This window comes from Macaca mulatta, chromosome 3 (assembly GCF_049350105.2).
Source record: "Macaca mulatta isolate MMU2019108-1 chromosome 3, T2T-MMU8v2.0, whole genome shotgun sequence".
Taxonomy (NCBI): Eukaryota; Metazoa; Chordata; class Mammalia; order Primates; family Cercopithecidae; genus Macaca; species Macaca mulatta.
The window spans coordinates 173703843-173725603 of record NC_133408.1 but is presented as its reverse complement, the minus strand read 5'-3'; the positions used below and the strand labels follow the sequence as shown (position 1 = coordinate 173725603).

At 40.5% G+C, this 21761-nt stretch overlaps 1 protein-coding gene and 1 long non-coding RNA gene across 4 annotated transcripts in view; both read right to left on the bottom strand.

The window, feature by feature from the left end:
* The window catches only part of EXOC4 (exocyst complex component 4), an 815224-nt gene that overhangs the window by 41011 nt on the left and 752452 nt on the right, over nt 1–21761 (bottom strand). For all 3 annotated transcript variants that reach the window (XM_015134944.3, XM_015134942.3, XM_077997361.1), the window contains 2 exons: nt 20888–21066; nt 18141–18300 (listed from right to left, as the gene is read on the bottom strand). In XM_015134944.3, the coding sequence (XP_014990430.1) occupies nt 18141–18300; nt 20888–21066 (339 nt within the window). The remainder of the gene's footprint in view (nt 1–18140; nt 18301–20887; nt 21067–21761) is intronic.
* Nucleotides 4420–11434, bottom strand: LOC144339969 (uncharacterized). The gene is made up of 2 exons (XR_013415602.1): nt 10061–11434; nt 4420–6095 (listed from the first exon to the last, which is right to left on the bottom strand). It is a non-coding gene; the product is annotated as an uncharacterized LOC144339969 (long non-coding RNA).

Genomic DNA, 21761 nt, shown 5'->3' with positions numbered 1-21761 from the left:
AGAGAAGGAATTATTGAAAGGGTACTGGGCAACTCCAAGATGAGCCAGGAAGGCTGGAGAATGAGACTTGGAAAGGGAACAGGAATAAACAAAGCTAGACAGCAGCTGGGATTGTGGCCAAAATCTCTCCAGAATCACTCTTCAAAGATAGTTTTGTGAAGATACCACCACAGCTGCTGCTAAACACAGAACACCAGGTCTTGCTCTGCTGCCAGCAGAAGTGGATGTTGGCCATACCACTGCCACTACTACTGCCGCCACCTTAGGTAACCAGAAGTTACCACTGCTGCTGAGACAGCCTTCCGTGGTGCTCTGTCACCCTTGTGCTTGGAGTCCTTAGCCCCCTGATCAGAGTTCAGAGTGCGTGCATCTGATGGTGCAGCCGAGGTTGTCCCCCACACAGTAAGCAAGTGGGCTTTTGTGTGTTTATGGTAGAAGATGCGCTTTGTTTCACTCCAAGACCAGGTTGTGGGGAATTCCTTAAACATAGATTTTAGAGGAGAGGTAGCCAAAAATGGACAAGTGTCAATAATATATCACTACTTTTTCTTTTAAAATGACTAGATTTTTTATTGAAATAACAAAAGACAGAGCTTCTTGATTTCTCCTCCTTTGTGAATATTTTAAAGTAATTAAAAACATACTAACTTCTAGCCAGGCGTGGTGGCGGGTGCCTGTAGTCCCAGCTACTTGGGAGGTTGAGGCAGGAGAATGGCATGAACCCGGGAGGCAGAGTTTGCAGTGAGCCAAGATCGTGCCACTGCACTTCAGCCTGGGCAACAGAGCAAGACTTTGTCTCAAAAAAAAAAAGAAAAGTCAAAAAAAATACTAACTTTTTTTTTTTTTGAGATGGAGTCTCAGTCTGTTGCCTAGGCTGGAGTGCGGTGGCGCGATCTCGGCTCACTGCAAGCTCCACCTCCCGGGTTCACACCATCCTCCTGAGTAGCTGAGACTACGGGCACCCACCACCACGCCCAGTTAATTTTTTGTATTTTATAGTAGAGATGGGGTTTCACCATGTTAGCCAGGATGGTCTCGATGTCCTGACCTCGTGATCCGCCCCCCTCGGCCTCCCAAAGTGCTGGGATTACAGGCGTGAGCCACCGCACCCAGCCACTAACTTCTTAAGGGCTATTTTAAGACACTTACATCAGTCACTGGGATACCACCCTAGGTAGGAACTCTACTGATACTGTGGGAACTGAGGTTTATACTTGGTGGACTCATTCTCCCTGGAAGGTGTGGTCCAGCCTTCCTCCTGGATTTGGGCACCCCTAACGCTGCTGCCATGCCAGGTCTCTCTGAGGTCTTACACCCCCTTCATGAAGCCTGTGGTCAATTCCTAGACAGGCCTTAGGGGCTGCGCTGCAATCCTGCCTCATCATCTTCTTAGGTCTTCTTTTGTTTTTCCCTGCAGGTCTACGATACAACATCTCCTTTCAGCTCCTCTCTGTGAAGATAAAACACTGCCATCCCTCCTTTAAGTTCTTTTGACTAGGAATACTGTGCAATACAGTCAATAAGAATATTGAGGCTGTGGTACATTTTCCTGAAATACTGATGTATTACACTGTCATAAGCTGTATAGCGCAACGGCTAAACTGCAGATAGACCTGACTTTGAATCATGGTCTTGTCATTTACTACAGTGTAGAACCCGGGTTACTTAATCCTTCAGAGATTGAGTTTTCCCATTTGCAAAATGAAAAAGTTAATTCGTAAACACACTAGGTTAGTATAAGGATTAAATAAGATAATGTGTGCAAATCACATAAGTTACACGAAGTACTCAATTCATAGTAGTTATTAATAATACTAAAAATAACAAAGTAATATAAAATTATTTTAAGCAGTTTGTCATTACTACCTAGTCTTATGGAAGAAATGAAATGCTATGACAATTACAGAGATACGAATACTCTATGATGCAGGATGAAAAAAAAATGAGGGCTTATTTTTAATCAGATATTCTTGCTTATTCTCAGATACATCATATTGAGTCACTGATTTTTCAGAGACAGAATACAGCAAAATGTATATAATGCTAACTATACTAAATTGTAGTAGTATTCTTCTTTGGTAATGGATGGGATATTCTAGACTCAGGCAAGCATCATGAATCCCAATTATCATTGCAATGTAAAAGCACAGAGTCCTAGTTTAGCACAATTTTCCATACAGAGGAATTACTGATAACCAGTTCTTACTGTTCTTATATTTGGTTCTAAATATAAATAATAGTTCAAAGAAAGAGGTTAACATCGAACGGGGAAAACATTGTTTTAAGAGGGACAGCTTGGTATGGGAAATTAAGCAAACCTTTGAAATGCAGACTTAGGATACTTCAGTGATCAGGAATGAACAAGAGAGATTAGACAGAATAGAGAAGCAAGATTAATATGAATTATTTGAGTTGAAAATACATGCGAACAATTCCTATTTTGAGGAGTGAGTTAGCCTTAGTGCAGATAGAAGGAAATTGATGTGTGATAATACGCCATGCTGGCCAGTATACAGGCCTCACTATTCTATCTGCCAGGGCAAGGGTACCTGTTCAAATAGCTGCCAAAAGGAAATTTCTCTCGCTTTGTCCAGGTGAGTCAACACAGAGGTTGGTATTATCCAAGTAGATCTTTACAGATCTTACTGGAAGGCAAGAACCCCAGGCAAGGAGCTGCAGCTTTTATATATTATATAATATATATATATATATATATATATATATTTTTTTTTTTTTTTTAATTTGAAAAAGGGGAAAGAGCTATTACAGATTCTTTGGCTTGAGGGTCCATAATGTAAACATATGCTACTGGTGGAAGGAGACTTAAAATGCCTGAAAGCCAATTCTTCCCCTCTGTACAACAGACAGTAAATATTTAAGGCCCATTAGAGAACTGGCAAATAGCTGATAGCCAATAGCTACGAAACTTAACTAAAGCAATGAGCTTCCTCACACACATATGCTTCCCTTGTTCAAATGCTGGTTATGTGTCATTATCGTTTCAATACCTATGTCCCTGGAGAACTATGCACCAAGAAATGAAAAAAGCAAAATTTCTGAAAACTGAAAAATAAAAATTCTCATACGCTATATAATTAAAGTTAACAAAAGAAACAGCCGGACTGCCACACACATAAAACAGAGAGAAGCTGAAGCTTCAAATGACTGATTTACCACAGCAAGTAATTACTTTATGTTTTTCACAAACATTTGAAACCTATTATTACTTTCACAGCGGCACACATCAACAGAAGACTGTCACCTAAGGGAGAAATGGGGAACTGGGCTGTAATTAATTTCTGGTCAAATATATCATGAAGCCTTTAATGTTGTCAATAAAAGGCTCTGGCCACTAAAAATCCCCAACCTCTCCCTCCCTCCCTCTGTCCCCAATACCCCAAAATGTTTAATCAGCGTCTCTGCAAAACAGATTGCCTGAAGGAGAATGAGATGCAGTGTTAATGCCTGCTGAAAAGTTGAGGCCATTGATCCGTTCCTTCCCCTGACTGTGTGTGTCAAGAGAGAGAAGTCAATCAAGAGCTGGCCTCTCCTACTCCACTCTTTTTTTTTTTTTTTTTTTTTTTTCTGCTTTGACTCCATCTGCAACTGAGAAAAACAGAAGGTGCACAATTCTTTGGAGGAATTTAAACATGCAGATTCCAGGCAATGGAAATCATTACACGGCAACCGAAGTCTATATCGTTAAAGGTTAGAACACAGAGATTAAGAATGCCTCCAGGAAAAAGAGAAATGGCTGATCTGAATAAAACCTTTCCATCAATTGGAAAACTACAGCACAGCAAAGGAGATGAAGAGCTAAAGCAGATGTGACATTTATGTTTTTGAGTACCTATACGTTTATGTTTTGAATTACTGTTCAGAGCCTTATAAGACCTTTATAGGTCATGCAAAAGCAGTAGCCAGCATCTATCTCTGTTTTACTTTCCTGTATTTGTGGTAAGCAAATGCTATAAGCACGATCTTGACTATGAAAATGAACAGGCCTACAGTCCTTCCTTCCTCATTAATTCATCCATACACACATGCATTAGTTTATCCAGTCAACAAATATTAAAATGCCTATTATATACTGCATATCTCAGAAATCTTTACAGTATCTTTATAGATTGGATGGGAGCTAATTTCCTTCCTCTTAGATAGTTTTCCTGTGATAGTCTCTTCTGAGAGCTAGGAGTTGAGGCAGGGCTCTAGATCTCTCAAACCCCTCTCTGGCTTTATGTCATGGAACTCTAGGCAAGTCCAATCTGCAAGAGACCCTATGGTTGATCTTCTAATCAAACCCTTCATTTTTTTTTTTTTTTTGAGACAGAGTCTCGCTCTGTTGCCCAGGCTAGAGTGCAGTGGCGCAATCTCGGCTCACTGCAGTCTCCCCCTCCCAGGTTCAAGTGATTCTCCTGCTTCGGCCTCCCAAGTAGCTGGGACTACAGGCACCTGCCACCACGCCTGGCTAAGTTTTGTATTTTTAGTAGAGACAGCGTTTCACCATGTTGGCCAGGCTGGTCTCAGACTCCTGACCTCAAGTGCTCCACCTGCCTCAGCCTCCCAAAGTGCTGGCATTATAGGCACAAACGCTTTATTTTATAGATGAGGAAACTTCAGCCAAGAGAGCTGAAGTGACTTACTCAAATTCATGCAACAATTAAGATTTATTAGCCAACTACTAGGTGAATGAAATGCTATTTACTCCCAAATTTCCAAGAATACAACCCGACCCTGCCTCAGTGTCTACACATGTTAACTGAGAGTAATAATGGTGACCACCTTGCGGGTCCTTTTAATGATAAGATAATACAGAAAAGTGCTTTCAAGTTATTTTTACTTTCAGTGCCTGCAGTAGGAGATAAGAGTCAGGGGGACTGAAGGAGAAACATGAGGCTGAAAGACAATGGTCTGGATATTGCATGACTCTCAAAGAAAACAGGTCAGGCCAGTATTTCTGCATGGGGATAATCTCTTGAGCACTTGTTAAACTACAGATGCCCAAGCCCTACCCTCAGCCTTCTGAATCAGAACTTTTAGGGATGGAGTCAAAGAGTTTCCACTTAAAGCAATTTCCCTGGAAGAGACCCTATAGCTGATCAGGAAATTCTTATACCTTCTAGTCTTTGGGAAGCACTTGGTTGAGCTGCTGACTGTCTTAAAAGCACAGGTGTGTGCATTTGGATTAATGACAGGGCTGCTCAGTGCCGTGGACGATGTGCTAGTTTGTGGTGAGGTTCTGAGATAGTGGTCTTGGGTCTAAGTGTTGCTTCCCCAGGACAGTTGTTTGGAAGGCCAGCAGAAGACCCATAAGCAGCACGAACACCTGACAGCTGAGCAAAACCAACCCCATAACACCTACCAAGGTAGGAAGAGTCTGCAGACCCCTCTGCCGTCAGACTGCCCATTAAAGCGGATTAAAACGGATAGCAATCAGAGCTCAGTGGAAATCAAGGGGGAAAGACACCCAACCAGAGAAAATAAAGGGAAAGAAAATGTTTGATAGCTAAGAGACTAACTGAAAAATCAAATCATATTTTAATATAAGCAAAAGAGAGACCCAACATTGACCAAAATGGTAGCCTCACTTCACGTAGTTAAGAGCATACATAGACTTTGGGATTGGATTGACCTAAGTTTGAATCTTGCCTCTCTTCTTATGTAAACTAGGAATTTACTTAACTTCCTTAAGCTTTAGTTTTCTCATCTATTTGCAGCAATAGCTACATACCGAGTTTCAGGGACATTCAGTGAACCAATGTAGGTAAAGCATTTACTAAAATTCATGTCATGTGCTGAGATCATTATATAATAGTAATTATAAGTACTCGTATTATGATGGGAATATGTCATCATCATCATCATCATCACTGAGAAAAAGTCACCAATATAGGCCTTTAGGATGGTTTGTAAAAAAAAAAAATCACATGTCTTGCAGGAGCTTTCCTTGTTTTAGAGAAAGTAGTTTAAAGTTAAAGGTCTGTAAAGCTAGGTACAAAAACTCTTTCTTGGTAACTTATTTGTATTTAGCTATAGATGCTCTCTAAAACATACATCACGGCCGGGCGCCATGCCTCATGCCTGTAATCCCAGCACTTTGGGAGGCTGAGGCGGGTGAATCACTTGAGGTCAGGAGTTTGTGACCAGTCTCGCTAACATAGTGAAATCCCATCTCTACTAAAAATACAAAAATTAGCCGGGTGTGGTGGCACATGCCTGTAGTCTCAGCTACTTGGGAGGCTGAGGCAGAATCGCTTAAACCTGGGAGGCGGAGGTTGCATGGGGCGAGATCACACCACTGCACTCCAGCCTGGGTGACAGAGCAAGACTCCATCTCAAAGAAAAAACAAAAACAAAAACAAAAACAAAAACAAACATACATCGAAAGCAATACATATGAAACATACTTTGAAACCCAAATTATTTTCATAAATACTTTAGATTGCTGACAATTAGTCTATTACAGAGAAGCAAAACGGGGAAAACCAGCCAGAAACCAAACAAAATACAATCATGGTAACTAGTCACAACAACTTTATAACTCAGTAGAGAGAGAGAGAGAGAACATGCTAATAAAAATTAGAGGAATAAAATATTAAAAGATGGGAACAAATGAAGAACAATATAGCACATAATGAGGTATTAATTTTAGAGTACAGAAAATTAAAAAAAAAAAAAAGGATTACAAAAAGAGTAGCTGATATGGGCCAGGCACATTGCAGAAGGTTTCAGGGAACAAAAGGTCCCTGAGCTGAGTGCTGGCCACAGAATTCACTGTGGCCATGTGACCTTCCTTCAGTACTCGGATCTTTTTCTCTTTGGATCAGCAAAGGGTGTTCAGCAAAGCAGGAGGTGGGAATGAAGAGAAGGGCTTTCTTTCTGTATATGCCAAAGCAGGTAAAGGTAGGGGCAGGATAGAAAGTCTGGCCATGATACCGTTTGCAAGGGACTGTAGCTCTGCTTTTACAACAGCAATTGTGCCAGTTTCCTACTTTTAAGCATCACAATTTAAACACTACATCTTTATTTACAAAACAAGAAAGGTCAGCTTCCAGCCTCAATTTTTTCAGTGAGAATTCTAATAGAGTTGGTAAATGATCATTCTTGGGCTTCAGTCACAGAACAAGCTTAATATCTTTTCAGTACAATGCAACCCTTCCCTGGCAGAAAAATAGCCTCCCTGGGTGGGTTAATTTAATTTACTAACTATGATAAATACAAAGGTACTGCAGGATATATAAATAGCAGGATTCGATGAGAGATTTTGGACAAGTCACTTCTTATTTCTGTTCCTTGGGATCGTTATTGGATAACAATAACACTCGCTATCTATGCTAATCTCTGAATCATTCCAATTCCAGCACATGTGCTACAAAGGGAAGACTGTCACTGTCTGCCAGTAATCTCGAGGAACCCTAAATTATACATTGACAATATATACATACAAAATATGGTGACACTAATTGAGCATAATCAAAAGAAATCTTACTTAACCAAAGCCTCACACATGAGATATGTTTATGGGGAATCAAACATCAGTTACTAGGCCGGGCGCGGTGGCTCAAGCCTGTAATCCTAGCACTTTGGGAGGCCGAGACGGGCGGATCACGAGGTCAGGAGATCGAGACCATCCTGGCTAACACGGTGAAACCCAGTCTCTACTAAAAATACAAGAAAATTAGCCGGGCGAGGTGGCAGGCGCCTGTAGTCCCAGCTACTCGGGAGGCTGAGGCAGGAGAATGGCGTGAACCCGGGGGGGCGGAGCTTGCAGTGAGCCGAGATTGCGCCACTGCACTCCAGCCTGGGGCACAGAGCAAGACTCCGTCTCAAAAAAAAAAAAAAAAAAAAAAAAAAAAAAAAAAAAAAAAACATCAGTTACTGAGAGAGATTTTTGTGAGAGGCTTAGAAGTATTTATTGCTCTGAAGTGCTCTGTGAAGGATATGCAGACCAGTAAGGTATGCTCACCTGTATTCAAGGAGTCCGAATTAAACGATTAATTAGAGATCAATTAATTAATTGTTACAATGCACGGGACCTAATGTAAATGTAAAAAAAAAAGGGAGATCAGAAAAAAGCGACATGGTCAGAAACGGGACAGCAAGGTCAAATGAGGGTTAATGAGAGAGATGTAATATTCTTTAAATCTATTTATATGAAGATCTTTAAGAAAGTCCATCAGATCAGGCCATACAAGATTTTGTTTTATTATTGAATTTTATCAACTGGTATATTTCCTTCTGTCTGGCAGCGGGAGCCATGTAAACCATCGCATTTCCCAATTTACTCTGGTCCCTAGGAAAATCGAGACTAGCTTTTTATCACTATTAAATTTAAGAGATTTCACAGCATTTTAAGGGGCATCATCATTAAAAAAAGAATTTTTTTTGGCAGCAGACTAGTCTTTTCTACAAAATTAATCCCAAATCTACATGGCTAATAATCTTGAGTCAAAAATCTGGAGTATTAAAGGTAAATCTTGGGAAAAGGATAGGTGCCCCTAGAATTGGGAAGGCGAACAAGACCAATGGCAGAATAAAGCTGGCAAATGCAAACAGAAAAAAGGATGTGACAAATACTGTGCTTCTTTCTCAGAAACAAAATTGTTCTTCTAGCAAAGCAGTCAGATACAATTTTATTTGATAGGGTGGGGCATTTCACGTTTTCAAGGCAAGTCACCTTTGAAGTCTACTTCAGGGGCAGTACCCTCTCTTGATTCAGAAGAGTCAGGGGAGATTTAGGAGACCACAGACATTCTCAGTAAGGCTGTCTGTGGGCATTTCCAGTAGGTGGCAGCATGTCATTGCTAATCCCCTTCTATCAAATTACACTTCAGTCATTCCAAAAGGGAAAATTCATAACCTTTCCTGCAGAAAACAAAAAGTAATGTTCCTGGTGCAATAGGTTTGTAGGAAACAAATTTATGTAAACAGCTCCTCTGGGAAGAATTCAACATTCTCAGCTATGCCAGAGATCATTCCCCGCCTTAGTGAAGGTACAAGGTCAAGGAAGAAGCAGGGGTCTGAATCTGTATGTTTAGTTGCTAGGCTGGCTTTGTCACTCCGTCACTTGAGGAAAGTATCTGGACAGTTTAATTAAAAGAGTTGGAGAAGTTAACATGAGAAAATGCTTCCATTTATTGGGAAGAAGGATGCTCTATCAATTTATGGGGAAAGTGGCATTTCTGTGCAGGCAGCTACGTGATCATGCACTCTGTTTGGTCTACATGAGCTGTGTTCTGCCCTTGTCCTATGAGACCATTCCTTCCCTATCTTCTTCAGGGGCTCCTTTTCCTTCTCAAGCCCTTTACTCTGGGTCTTCCCCAGGGGATTGCTCTCCATCTACCTACAGCCTTGATCTCCATTAATGGTTTTAAACAGCTCCATGATGATGATTCCCCACATCTGTTGGTTCACTCCCGGCCTCTCCCTCAAGCTTCCAGTTCACATGTCCAGTTGCATGTTAGATGTCTCCACTTGGAAGTCCTACATCCATCTTACACTCACCACAGCCACTGATGATCTTCCCTCCATCAAACCTACTCCTCTCTCCTCCTGTATCCTTATCTTACTTGACCGTGGTGTAATCTGGCTAGACACTCATGTTAGAAATTGGAGAGTCATCCTTGACTCCTTCCCTTTACCCTCACTATTCAGTCACTCCCCAAGACCTGCCGATTTTAGCTCCTTCACACTTCTCAAATATGTCTCCTCCATTCCCCCTCCCCCCACCGCCAAGCACTGATATTGTTGAAGCCCTACACATCACTTACTTTTTTTTTTGAGACGGACTCTTGCTGTGTCACTAGGCTGGAGTGCAGTGGCGCGATTTCAGCTCACTCCAACCTCCGCCTCCCAGGTTCAAGCGATTCCCCTGCCTCAGCCTACCAAGTAGCTGGGATTACAGGCACGTGCCACCACGCCTGGCTTTTTGAATTTTAGTAGAGATGGGGTTTCACCATGTTGGCCAAGATGGTCTCGATTTCCTGACCTCGTGATCCACCTGTCTCGGCCTCCCAAAGTGCTGGGATTACAGGCGTGAGCCGCTGTGCCCGGCCCCTACACGTCACTTTCTTAGCAATCACCTTCCAATCGATTGGACGGCATCCAGTTTTATCTTCCTCAAATCCAAGTCCTATACTGCTGCTGAAATGATGTACTTAGAATATAAATCTGACCATCTCACTCCTCTGCTTAAAATCCTTCAGTTACTTACAGGATAAAGTCCAAATAACTTTAACACCCATAAGCATTTACTGAATGTCTACTATATGCCAGGTACTGGTTTAGGTCCTGGGGCTACAGCAGCGAACAAAAAAGGATCCCTGCCTATGGAACTTACATTCTATTCAGGGTAGACAGATGAGGAACAAATAAGTAAATACAAAATATGTCAGATACTTGCTTTTTAAAATCATCGTAAGGAGAATAGGGAGTGCTGGTGGGGGAGGAAGGCATGTTTTCGAAGTGCAGGAGAGAAGGCCTTAATAAGGTGGCATTTGTGGCTTATCCTAAGCCAGCCCTGACTTCAGGACTGATGATGACTCAGGTCTCTTCTTTCACCATCTCCTTCCTTGAACGTCTTCTCCAGTTCCCGGAACTACCCTTTCTCTTCCATATGACTTTCTCCCTATTCCGGATAATTCCTATCAAGACTAATATGAAGCATCACCTCCTTCTCCAAAAATTCTTCCTTTATCTTCTACCTCTCAGGATGGATTAGGGAAACTAAAAAATGAGCCAAATATTTCCTTTTAAAAGTTTCCCCACTAATGAGAGGATAAAACTTGGGCTCCTCATTTCCTATGGCAAATCATTTGATTTTCAAGTCTTAAAGCTCAACCTCTTTTGTTTGTTTTTAAAACAGCTTCATCGAGATCTAATTCACACACCACATAATTTTCAGACTTAGAGGGTACAACTCAAGGACTTTTAGAATAGTCACAGGGCTGTACAAACATCAGCACAATCTAGTTTAGCACATTTTCATCACCCCCCAAAGACTCCTCTATCCATTTCCCCATTTCCTTTCAACTCCCACTTATCTTTCTATCCTATGCATTTGCCTATTTTGGACATTTCATATGAATAGTATCATACAAAATGGCTTTTTGTTACTAGCTTCCTAAATTTAACATAATGTTTCAAGATTAAGCTGACCTCTTTCTGTGGCCAAATAAAGTCCATTGTATGGATGTACCACATTCTATACATCCATATGTTGATGGATATCTGGTTCTTTGTACTTTTTGTTTTTGAGATGGAGTCTCGCTCTCTTGCCCAGGCTGGAGTGCAGTGGCACGATCTTGGCTCACTGCAAGCTCCGCCTCCTGGGTTCAAGTGTTCTCCTGCCTCAGCCTCCCGAGTAGCTGGGACTACAGGCGTCTGCCACCATACCCGGCTAATTTTTTTTTTGTATTTTTAGTACAGACAGGGTTTTACCGTGTTAGCCAGGATGGTCTTGATCTCCTGACCTCGTGATCTGCCCGCCTCAGCCTCCCAAAGTGCTCGGATTACAGGTGTGAGCCACCACGCCCAGCCTGTTTATACTTTTTGGCTATTATAGATAATGCTTGCTATGAACATTTGTGTACGTATTTGTGTATGCATGTATGTTTTCATTTATTTGTGTATATACCTAGGAGTGAAATTCCTAGGTCATACCATAACTCTATGTTTAACTTTTTGAGGAACTGATGCAGCTGTGCCATTTTACATTTCTACCAGCGGCAAAAGAGGGTTCCAGTTTCTCCATAACCTTGCCAACATTTTCATTGTCTTTTAAAAATTATTATTATTGTTATAGCAATCCTGGTGGGCACAGAGTGGTGTCTCATTGTGGTTTTAATTTGCATTTCCCTAAAAACAAATGAATTTGAGCCTCTTTTCATGCTCAATGTGAATTAGCCACCTGTATACCTTCATTGGATAAATGTTCTCTGAAATACTTTGTTTAATATTTTTATTAATAGACTTTATTTTTTAGAATAGTTTTGGATTCACAGAAAAATTGAGAAGATAGTACAGAGTTCACATATAATCTGTACCCAGTTTCCCTATTATTAACATGTTACATTAGTATGATACATTTGTTACAGTGAATGAACCAATATTAACACATTATTTTAACTAAAATCTATAGTTCATTCAGGGCCTCTTAGTTTTTACCTAGTGTTGTTTTTGTTCCAGGGCGCCATCCAGGAGGTCACAGTACATTTTAGTCATCATATCTCCTAGGCTCCTGTTGACTGTGATAGTTTTTTAGACTTTCCTTGTTTCTGATGGCTTTGACAGTTTGGATGAGTACTGATCAGGTATTTCACAGTACGTATCTCTATTGGAATCTTTCTGATGTCTTTCTTATGATTAGACTGAGGTAATAGGTTTTGGTAAAGTGCCATTTTCATCACATCATGTCAAGGGCACATAGACATACTGTCAACATGATTTATACATGTTGATATTGACCTCGAGAAAAGAGAGGCTGCCAATTTGGTCTTTTATACATTGCACTAAAAATAATTGCATTTTTGTTTTCCCTGATCACATCAAACTCTACAGTAGACTCAAGGAGTGAGGAACTTCTTCCCAAATATATACATCTGAAGCATACTCCTGCTTTAGGTGAGTTGTGTATGGAAGATAAAGGAATGCAGACCAAAGCATTTCAGGGCTCTTGTCAAGCCCACCAGTAGCCAGTTCTCTGTCTTGAGCTAATTTAACCTATCAACAGCATTTGACACAGATGAAGACACACTCCTCTGAAAACATCTCCCTTGACTTCTGGGACAACACCCTTTCTTAGTTACCTTCCCATTCTGTTGGCTACCTCCTCAACTTCCTCTGCTGGTTCTTCTCCAGCATCTCAACAGTGGGGTACCCAAGGTCCAATTCTTGGACAGATTCTCTTTTTTCTCTACTTGTGCTCCCATTGAGATCTCACCTCCTAGCCTTTCTCATGACTTTAAATCCCACCTATAAGCTGATGACTCCAAAACTCCCATCTCCTCAACTCCAGGTTGTATAGCCAGCTCCCTTTTTATGTCTATTCTGGTCCCTAATAGGCATCTCAAACTAACATTTCTTGTTATCCACTCTCTATCTGAACCCCTGCTCCGCCCTCCACACACTTCAATAGCCTCTCCTATGGTCTGGTTCACTTTCATTACAGTAAATAAAAACTTCATGCTTTGAATTGTTCAGATCAAAACCTTTGGAGTCTCTGGTTCATTTCTGATTCCTCAGCAAATCCTGTTAGCTTAACTTTTAAAATATATCCTAATCTGACCATATCTCATCCTCTCCAGTGCCACCATCTTGCTTTGAATCACCACTACCTTTCACCTAGAAGATTATTGCCACAGTTTTCTAACAGAGTCTCCTGCTTCTGCCTTTGCCTACAATACCCCTCCACAACTAACAACTGCGATGTCAGTTTCAACATCGCGGCCAGACTGATTCACATTATGTAGCATCCTTCTGCGCCAAACCTTCTAATAGCTTCCAACCTCATGCAAAGTAAAACTCAGTGTCATTACAGTGACTTTCCAGATCTCAGCTCCTTAGATCAAACCTCAGACTTCATCTCTTACTCTTCCCCTGCTCACTCACTTCATCCATGCTGGCCTTTCTGCTTTGTTCTTCAGATGTTAAGTGTCCGCCTCCCTCTGGCTCTTCACCCTTACATGTTCTTTCCTGGTATGCTCTTTCCCTAGATAGCTGCATGGCTTGCTCCTACTCTTCCTTTAGGTTTTTCCTCAAATGTTACCATCTCATTAAGGACTTCCATGAACACTCTAAAATTTCAGATTACCTCCATTATACTCTGGCATCCTCTGGTCCCCTCCCCATGCCTACTCTTTTTTTTTTTTTTTTTTTTTAAACTACAGCATATATTATCATCTGAAATACTTTATATGTATTTTACTTATTTATTACTTTGCATCTTGCCCCACAGTAATGCAAGTTTCATGAGGCCGGGACCTACAGAGAACATACACTGAATAAATATTTGATGAAGGAATGAAGAAATGAAGGAATAACAGGGCGAGGAATCTGTCTTGGGTGTTACAATTTTTTGCCCTACTACTTCCTGAACTGCAGCTTTTGTTGCCTTATCTTGCACAGGTTTAAGAATGAAAGATACCAGTCCAAAGAAAACCAAAATCAGGGGAAAAACTGAGGAGCAATGAAACCTTGAAGGAGGACAGCAGGAAGTAGAGTTATTGGAGAAATAAAGGAGAAAAAAGAGACAGTTGAAGAGGTAGAGAAAGAGACAAAATGGGGTAAAGAGGGGAGAACTGGGAAGAAAACTCTGGGATATTCTTTTTGAACGATGGCGTCACTCAAGCTAGAAGCGTTGTTAGATACACCCTGGGGACTCCAACCACCAATCATTTGGACCTCTCTTGTTATGCTCCCACCATCTGGACTCCTAGGAGGCTTCTGTGACTCACATGTGGAAGGGTGCATGACAGCTCAAGTTAAGATGCTCTGTGATGAAAGGAACTAAAAAAGCACACTCATAAACCCTTCCACCTTCTCACTCATCTGCACTGATTTTCCTGGATAAAGCATCTTTTTGACTCTGAAAATTAACAGTGGGGTCAAAACTGTAAAACAGCTTAAATGATCATTACCATAGAGGACAGAGGCTCCCTGTACTTCTAGTAATGTTACAGGTTGTCTGGTTCCTTTGCTCACCCAAGATCTACCCTTCTATTAGAGATCAGTTAGAGGAAAGGTGTACATGAAGAGAAAGACAAGAAAAAATACTATGAGTAGAAGAATCAACATCAATGGAATTGCTCCAGATCCCTCATTTCTTTATTATAGAAAGGTGTTATATTTTCCACTGGCCAGGAAGGCTGAGAAGGTAAGAAAACTACAAGCACTTTGCAACTTCTTGTTAAATAAGTTTTCTGACACATGGCAACTAGTGATTAATTACTGTGTGAGCAGATAACATTCCTATAGAGATTTGCTGGAAGTACAGATGCTGTCCATGCTTGATTAGACACTGCTTAAGGAATGCTGAGGTATACTGCTGCAGTCTATTATTTCTGGCTATTTTGGTATTGCTGTTTTATTTATTTTACATAGCTTCAAATATGGTAGAATTGATGGAGCCCCTTTCACAAAACCTGTCCCTATCAAAAACAAGAAGGGGGGCAAAAAGAAGGCTATAAAGTATGTCTGTATGAAAGCAAGAAAAAATGAGAGGGAAAGAGACTCTGAATAGTAGGGCTACACTATTTCTTTTTGTAATGCTTTTTGTTTTACAAAGAATGAACTGCAAGGAAAATATGTTTTTTCTTACAAGCTTATAAGAAAACTGACCCATGCCGGCTAGTTTAAACCTTCAGGGAATTAAACATAAACTAACCTGTCAATATCCAAGGCCTTCATCCACACCAAAATTAGCCTTGATTTGATATCTGTTCATTCATTCGGCACATACAATGAACACTTACTTTGGTACAGGCACTGAGAAAAAAGTCTCAGCCTCTTGGAGCTTATAGTCTTAGAAAGGAGATGTCTTCTGAAGCAGGAACAGAAGAACAGATTCAGCCAGTACTGTGTGTTTATGCTAGCCTATTTCCTGTCAAAAATCCATGTCAGAATAAAGAATAATAGTAGCAGTACATCTCCCAAGTGGTCCACATGCCACTTGTACCTACTTCCTGGGACATAATTCACCAATCCAACTGTAAAAGGCGTGGCGTGGTTGGGACTCAGTTAGTTCCTGAAGAAATGCTTCATCGGCACATGACCTGCTGATGCCAACTTCAATCCTGCCCAGTCAGCATTGCATTATTCAGATGCCAGGTTTTTCAGGCCCCATACTGTCTGCCAAAAACTGTGTTAATTTACTTATTTCAGCTAAATAAAAAAAAAAAAAATCATTTAAAATAGGATGATTGAATTTAGGAATTGTATTCCTTAGAGCATTAGTAATGGGTTTCTGTATCCCTCAGGCCTCTATGTTCTTAACTTCCCCTTGTCAATGTTATTATGACTAGACTAATTCAATAATGAGATCATTCCCCATAAGAGCGACCAAATAAATGCAGCATTCTGTCACACCTGGTTTCCCTAATCTGAGCAAGGAAGGCTTTCCACCAAATTTAGCCTAGAACAGGGAATTTAATGAAAACACTCTCTCTCTCTCTCTCTCTCTCTCTCTCTCTCTCTCACTTTCCCACAAATAGAAAAAGAAAGGGAAGGAGAAGGACAGAAAGGCAGAGGAACAGGGTAGCAATGGAACAAATGTAGTAACAGATTGAGGAAGAAAGGTTAAAAATGAACATATATGGTTCATAACCAAAACAAAGATCACAGCATATTTGTCTTTATAATTGTTAAAGTAATATAATATTTCATCACCTCCGTAAATGCCTCAAGAATTGTTTCAAATTTTCCTGCACTTCTCAAGGGATCAAAAAAATCAAGTGATTTCACCCTGTTAGCCAGGATGGTCTCAATCTCCTGACCTCGTGATCTACCTGCCTCGACCTCCCAAAGTGATGGGATTACAGGTGTGAGCCACTGCACCCGGCCAACCCCGTCTCTACTAAAAATACAAAAAAAAGTAGCCTGTAGTCCCAGCTACTCAGGAGGCTGAGGCAGGAGAATGGCGTGAACCCGGGAGGCAGAGCTTGCAGTGAGCCGAGGTCACACCACTGCACACCAGCCTGGGCGACAGAGCGAGACTCCATCTCAAAAAAAAAAAAAAAAAAAATTAAGTGAAAAGACACAGAAATACTAAATGTCAGGCAGAAACATTGGGGATTATTAAAAACAAGTGACTTCCTAGCCATGAAGGCTTCTGGAAAATAAGGGAGTTTACAGAATAATCCACTCAGGTATAAACGGCAATACAGCATGAAAATAACATATTTCTCATCTTCAAATTGCTTAAGCTTTTATTAAAGCACCAAAGGTTTGATATTCTAATTAAGGTTTAGATGGTGTTAAAACAAATGAAGAGAGAAGAAAACTAACTCTCAAATTTTGAAAAAGTGTGTTATACAAAAACATTAAAAATTGAGATCAAGGCCAGATGCAGTGACTTATGCCTGTAATTCCAGTGCTTTGGGAGGCTGGGGCAGGAGGATTGCTTGAGGCCAGGAGTTCAAGACCAGCCTAGGCAACATAGTGAGACCCTGTCTCTATAAAAAAAAAATATAAAAATTAGCCAGGCGTGGTGGTGTGCGCCTTTAGTCCCAGCTCCTCAGAGGATCCCTTGAGCCTAGGAATTCAAGGCTACAGTGAGCCATGTTCACACCACTGCACTCCAGTCTAGGTAACAGAGCAGTAGCCTGTCACTTAAAAAAAAATTAAGATCAGAAAACTTAGAGAAAGGATAGTGATGAGTTCTCACTTTCCTCCCAGTGAGAACAAGAAGAGATGGGTTTCAATCGGAACAAGATGGAAGAAATGAGAAGTAGGTTTCTGTAAAAATACAGTAGATACATGTTATTTACAATAAGAGAAAAAAAGGGAAAAATTCAAATATTCAAAAATTTGCAAGTGATTAAAAATAAATATGGCTCATTTATGCCATGAAATATTTGTTCAGGCATCATTAAAAGTAATGTTTTCAAGGAGTATTAGTGAATGTGGAAAAATTATGTTTTCAAACAACGTCATAGATATGGGAAAACAAAATTAAATTAATATAAAATTGCATTAACGTAGTTCCAATTTTGGAAAAAGGGAAATCATATGCTCGAGTATGTGTGAAAAGTCACATAAACAACACAGCACATGCAAGAAAGTCAGGAGAAAATATACCAAATATCTTAGCCTCTGGATCAAAGGTTTATATTCTTCTTTGTATTTTATCTTATGTATTTTTAAGCATGTATACTTTTATACGCAGAAAAAAACGTTATTCAAGCATTGTAATAAGAACAACTTCAGTTAGACATCAGGAAAAACTACCTGCCAAAGTAACAAAATTCAACAGAATTCTGTGAAATTACCTTCTCTATAGGACCTAAAAACACCTACCTGTGCTTCTTTCTTTCTTTTTTTAAACTAAGCTTTTTCTGCATCAAGAGTCCATTTTTAAAAATGACTTTGCAGGCAATGAGGTCTTGGCTTTGGCACGAGAAACTAAGCCCAGTTTTCCCTCCTACCTTGCGAAGTCCAGGTCTGCCTCCCGTGACATGGTGATGTTGGTCAAATTCTGCTGAAGAACAAAAATGTTCCTACACATTTTCTTGATGCCAGACTCACTGATGCGCCTGAAGTACTGGGCACCATTAATGAGGATGCAGGAGATCAGGTGGCCCAGGCCTGAGGGGTCAGCACAGTGTGGGGCAAAGAAAATGGAAGACAGATTAGAGGCATTCCTACAGAAACCTGCACACAGAATTGCTGTCTTCTAATCCTACATTTAAATGACCAAAGAAAATCTACCTCTGATGGTTGCATCTGCTGATCTGACAATAATTTTAGGGTATTTCTACATCGCCCTAGTAGTTACAAACGGGTGGACTTCATGTTGGCGGCCAAGCCTGGTAACAGTCCCATGTCCAGCATTGCCATGTACACCTACTGCCACCATGCCAAGGCCTCAGAGAAGAGGCCAGCTTATCACAAACCGTTGAAGTGCACGGGAAATCCTGCTTTTCTTTACAGACGATTGGGAAGCAGAGAAGAACACAGGCATATAAAATGACCTGTTTGGCCTCTCCTTCCTCCTGAAAAGTAGAGGAGGACACTTTTGGCTCAAAAGTTGACTGGGAAGCTACATAAATAAAATCAACAGGAAACTGGGCCTTGGCAATAATGTTAATATATTTCAACACTGTCAAGTGAAAAATAAATCAATAAGAAAACTGGGTTATTGGCAATAATGCTAATACAACTTAAAAATGGCAATGGGTGTATTTCTAAAGTAGTAATTGGAGAAAATGTAATTAGAAACAAAGGGTGAAGGCAAAGCAGATAATACATTAACTGTTGACTTCCCGTGAGACATCTTTGGACATTTTGAGGCCCCCTAAGTGGTTTGTTCTTACATCTGGAGGGTCGTTTTGTGGTCTGTGAAATGTAGCAAAGGACAGCTCAGGACATCAGCAAACTAACAAGTCCTCCTCAGGATACCCCATGTAATTAAGTTGAGAAACGCTGGTTCAGAACAACGTGAGGCACATATGGGTTACTATTTTTAAAAGCTGGATTTTAATTCTAAATGGAATTCAGTAAACGTTTCTTCCTTCTTTCTTATTCTTGGATGCTAGCAGGACATTTTCCTCGGAACCGTAAAGCTGGTCTGACTAGTCGCAAGCCATTTGCTATTGGTTGTTTTCCTGTTCTGAAGTCTAGTCCCTTCCCCGAGACTCTGAGGTTTAGATCAGAGAGCAGGGCTTATCTTTAGGTCCATGGCTCCCCATGTCTTCAAAATGAGTTTTCCCTTGATTAAAGTGAAAGTAGAAATGAGGGAGGAGATGCATTCAGGTCTTACTTCAGCTACACTCACACAACATTGCTTCAAGACCACAAACTTGTACGTGCTACTATTTGAATGTGAAGAAAAGTTTTTATTCAAAGAAAAACACAACTGCAGATTCTACATTTAAAGCTAGACAACTTATTTATATGAAAAATCTCTGTAGGCCAAGTTTTGGTGTCATTCTCTCACGTCCATAACTTTAGGTACAGTTTTTTTTTTTCCCTGCCACAATATAACATGGTCTGCAAGTCTGGGTAATGAAGGGGTATGCTGTTTGTAGAGAATAAGAAATAATAATACATTATAATAAATACATTAAATGCATTTTGTCATAGGAATAAAACAAATGTTGATATGCAGGGGCTGGGAAGAGCCACAGTCAAGAGCAAAGAGGAAACTCAGTGTAATAACAGAAAAGTGAATTCTCAGGTAGGCACTGCAGCTCAAAGCTGCAGAATATTCCAGGTGCCGCCAAACTCATAGTGCCATGGGGTTAACTGACAGCTAACCCTTTAATCACTTACACTTTTTGGCTCAAGTCTTTGAGAGATATACCCCAAGAGAACACATCTCTTTATAACTCCATATATATTTAAGGACTGGATTTTGGGGGGGTCCAAATTTGCAGGAATATAACTTTCATAAAGCAAACATTGGCCATGTATTGTCAGTTTGCCACAATCCTTTGGACAATGTACCTTCTTAGTTGTTTTAAAAAATACTAGTTTAATTCTGTGAGAGAACACAGATACAAGTTTTCACATAAACAAACCAAAACATGGACCAAGGGAACATAATGTGAAATCCTAACAGGGGTCCTCCGGGTGAAATTCATCATGAAAAATTATTTGGGTGCCATCACATTTTTTCAAAATTGTGAAGCATAATGTCTTTAGATGGTACTTCCTGTCTCTCACACCCTTCCTTGCCTGCCCCCTTGGAGGCATTTATGGACATATCCTTCCTAAAAATTGCTGCTAATCAGAGGCTTCTGTTCTTTCCAGATGATTATAACATTCTGTGAGAAAACTTCCCGTTCCAGTGATAATTTTAGCCAATGAGTGATCTTTCAGGATTCTCTCCTCATTGTGTATGTGTGCTTTTTTTTTTTCTTTCATAAGCTCCTCTTGAGTTAATTTGTGGCCCAGTCTGCACATTCTCTCAAATCTCATGAGTGGCATGTCAGGGAGGCAGCCATCTGCCTTATCTTGGATTAAATCTCCTTATCAACCAGGAGCAGATGGTGGCCATATTGTTGTCTACCTAGTCACACACAAAGAGGCTAGGTATTGCAGATTTAGTTCAAACAAGCAAGCAAACAAACAACTCTTTTCTACAAGTCTTCAACTTCAGTAATACAGAAAACCAGGAAAACCTTTGTCCTTTCTTCCTCCCCAACTCCCGGAGACAGAAGCAGGGCCTGACCTTCAAAGATATACTGGAACTTGTGCTGCTGAAGGCTGGCACTCATGGCCTCTTCAATGGCGCTGATATCTTTGTTGAGCTTGACCACCAGGGGGTCATAATCCATACTTTCCACATTAGCCACAATGGCATAGTTCCCCTCCTTTGCAAGAGGGATGAGATAGTGGAAACAGTGAACCCTGAAAAAGAGAGAGATGGGGAGAGCAGTTACTAATAAATCTTTCCAGGGAGGGCAGTGATCTTGGTACACAGCACCAAAATAACTACTAAATTATCATTAATAAATGTAAGACTAGCGATGATAGCCAACGCTTAACTCTGTACTCTATTTGTGCCAGACATTTTGCTCTACACTTAATATGAAGCAGCTGTGGCCTTGTATGTTTTAATGTAAACACCCTCCCCTCTTTTAACCAGAAAGCCATCTTAGTTATTCTATAGAACAACTGAGTGATCTGGGGCAAGCTGGCTGCTATGATCATTGCTTGTTTAATCCATACAGTGTTGGTAAGGAGTTCTAAAATTCTTTTCAATGCCAGGGTTGTAGGCATAGTGTGAAAAGCATTGTAATTTTCAACAGATACTGTTGCAATGAAGATGAGAGGCAGAGTTTACAGATCTTAAAAGTGTAAGGAGACTACATTGGCTTCAGTCACCAGCTATATAACTTTAGGCAAGTTACTTTATTTCTCTATCCCTCGGTTTCCTCATCCATTAAATGGGGGTAAAAACAACAGCTGCCTCATAGGGTGCTGTGATTACACTACTACTACATATTAAGTGTTATGTATAGCAGTGTCTGGCACAAATGGCGTGCATAGTAAGTATTGGCTGTCATCACTAGTCTTATATTTATTAATGATAACGTATTAGT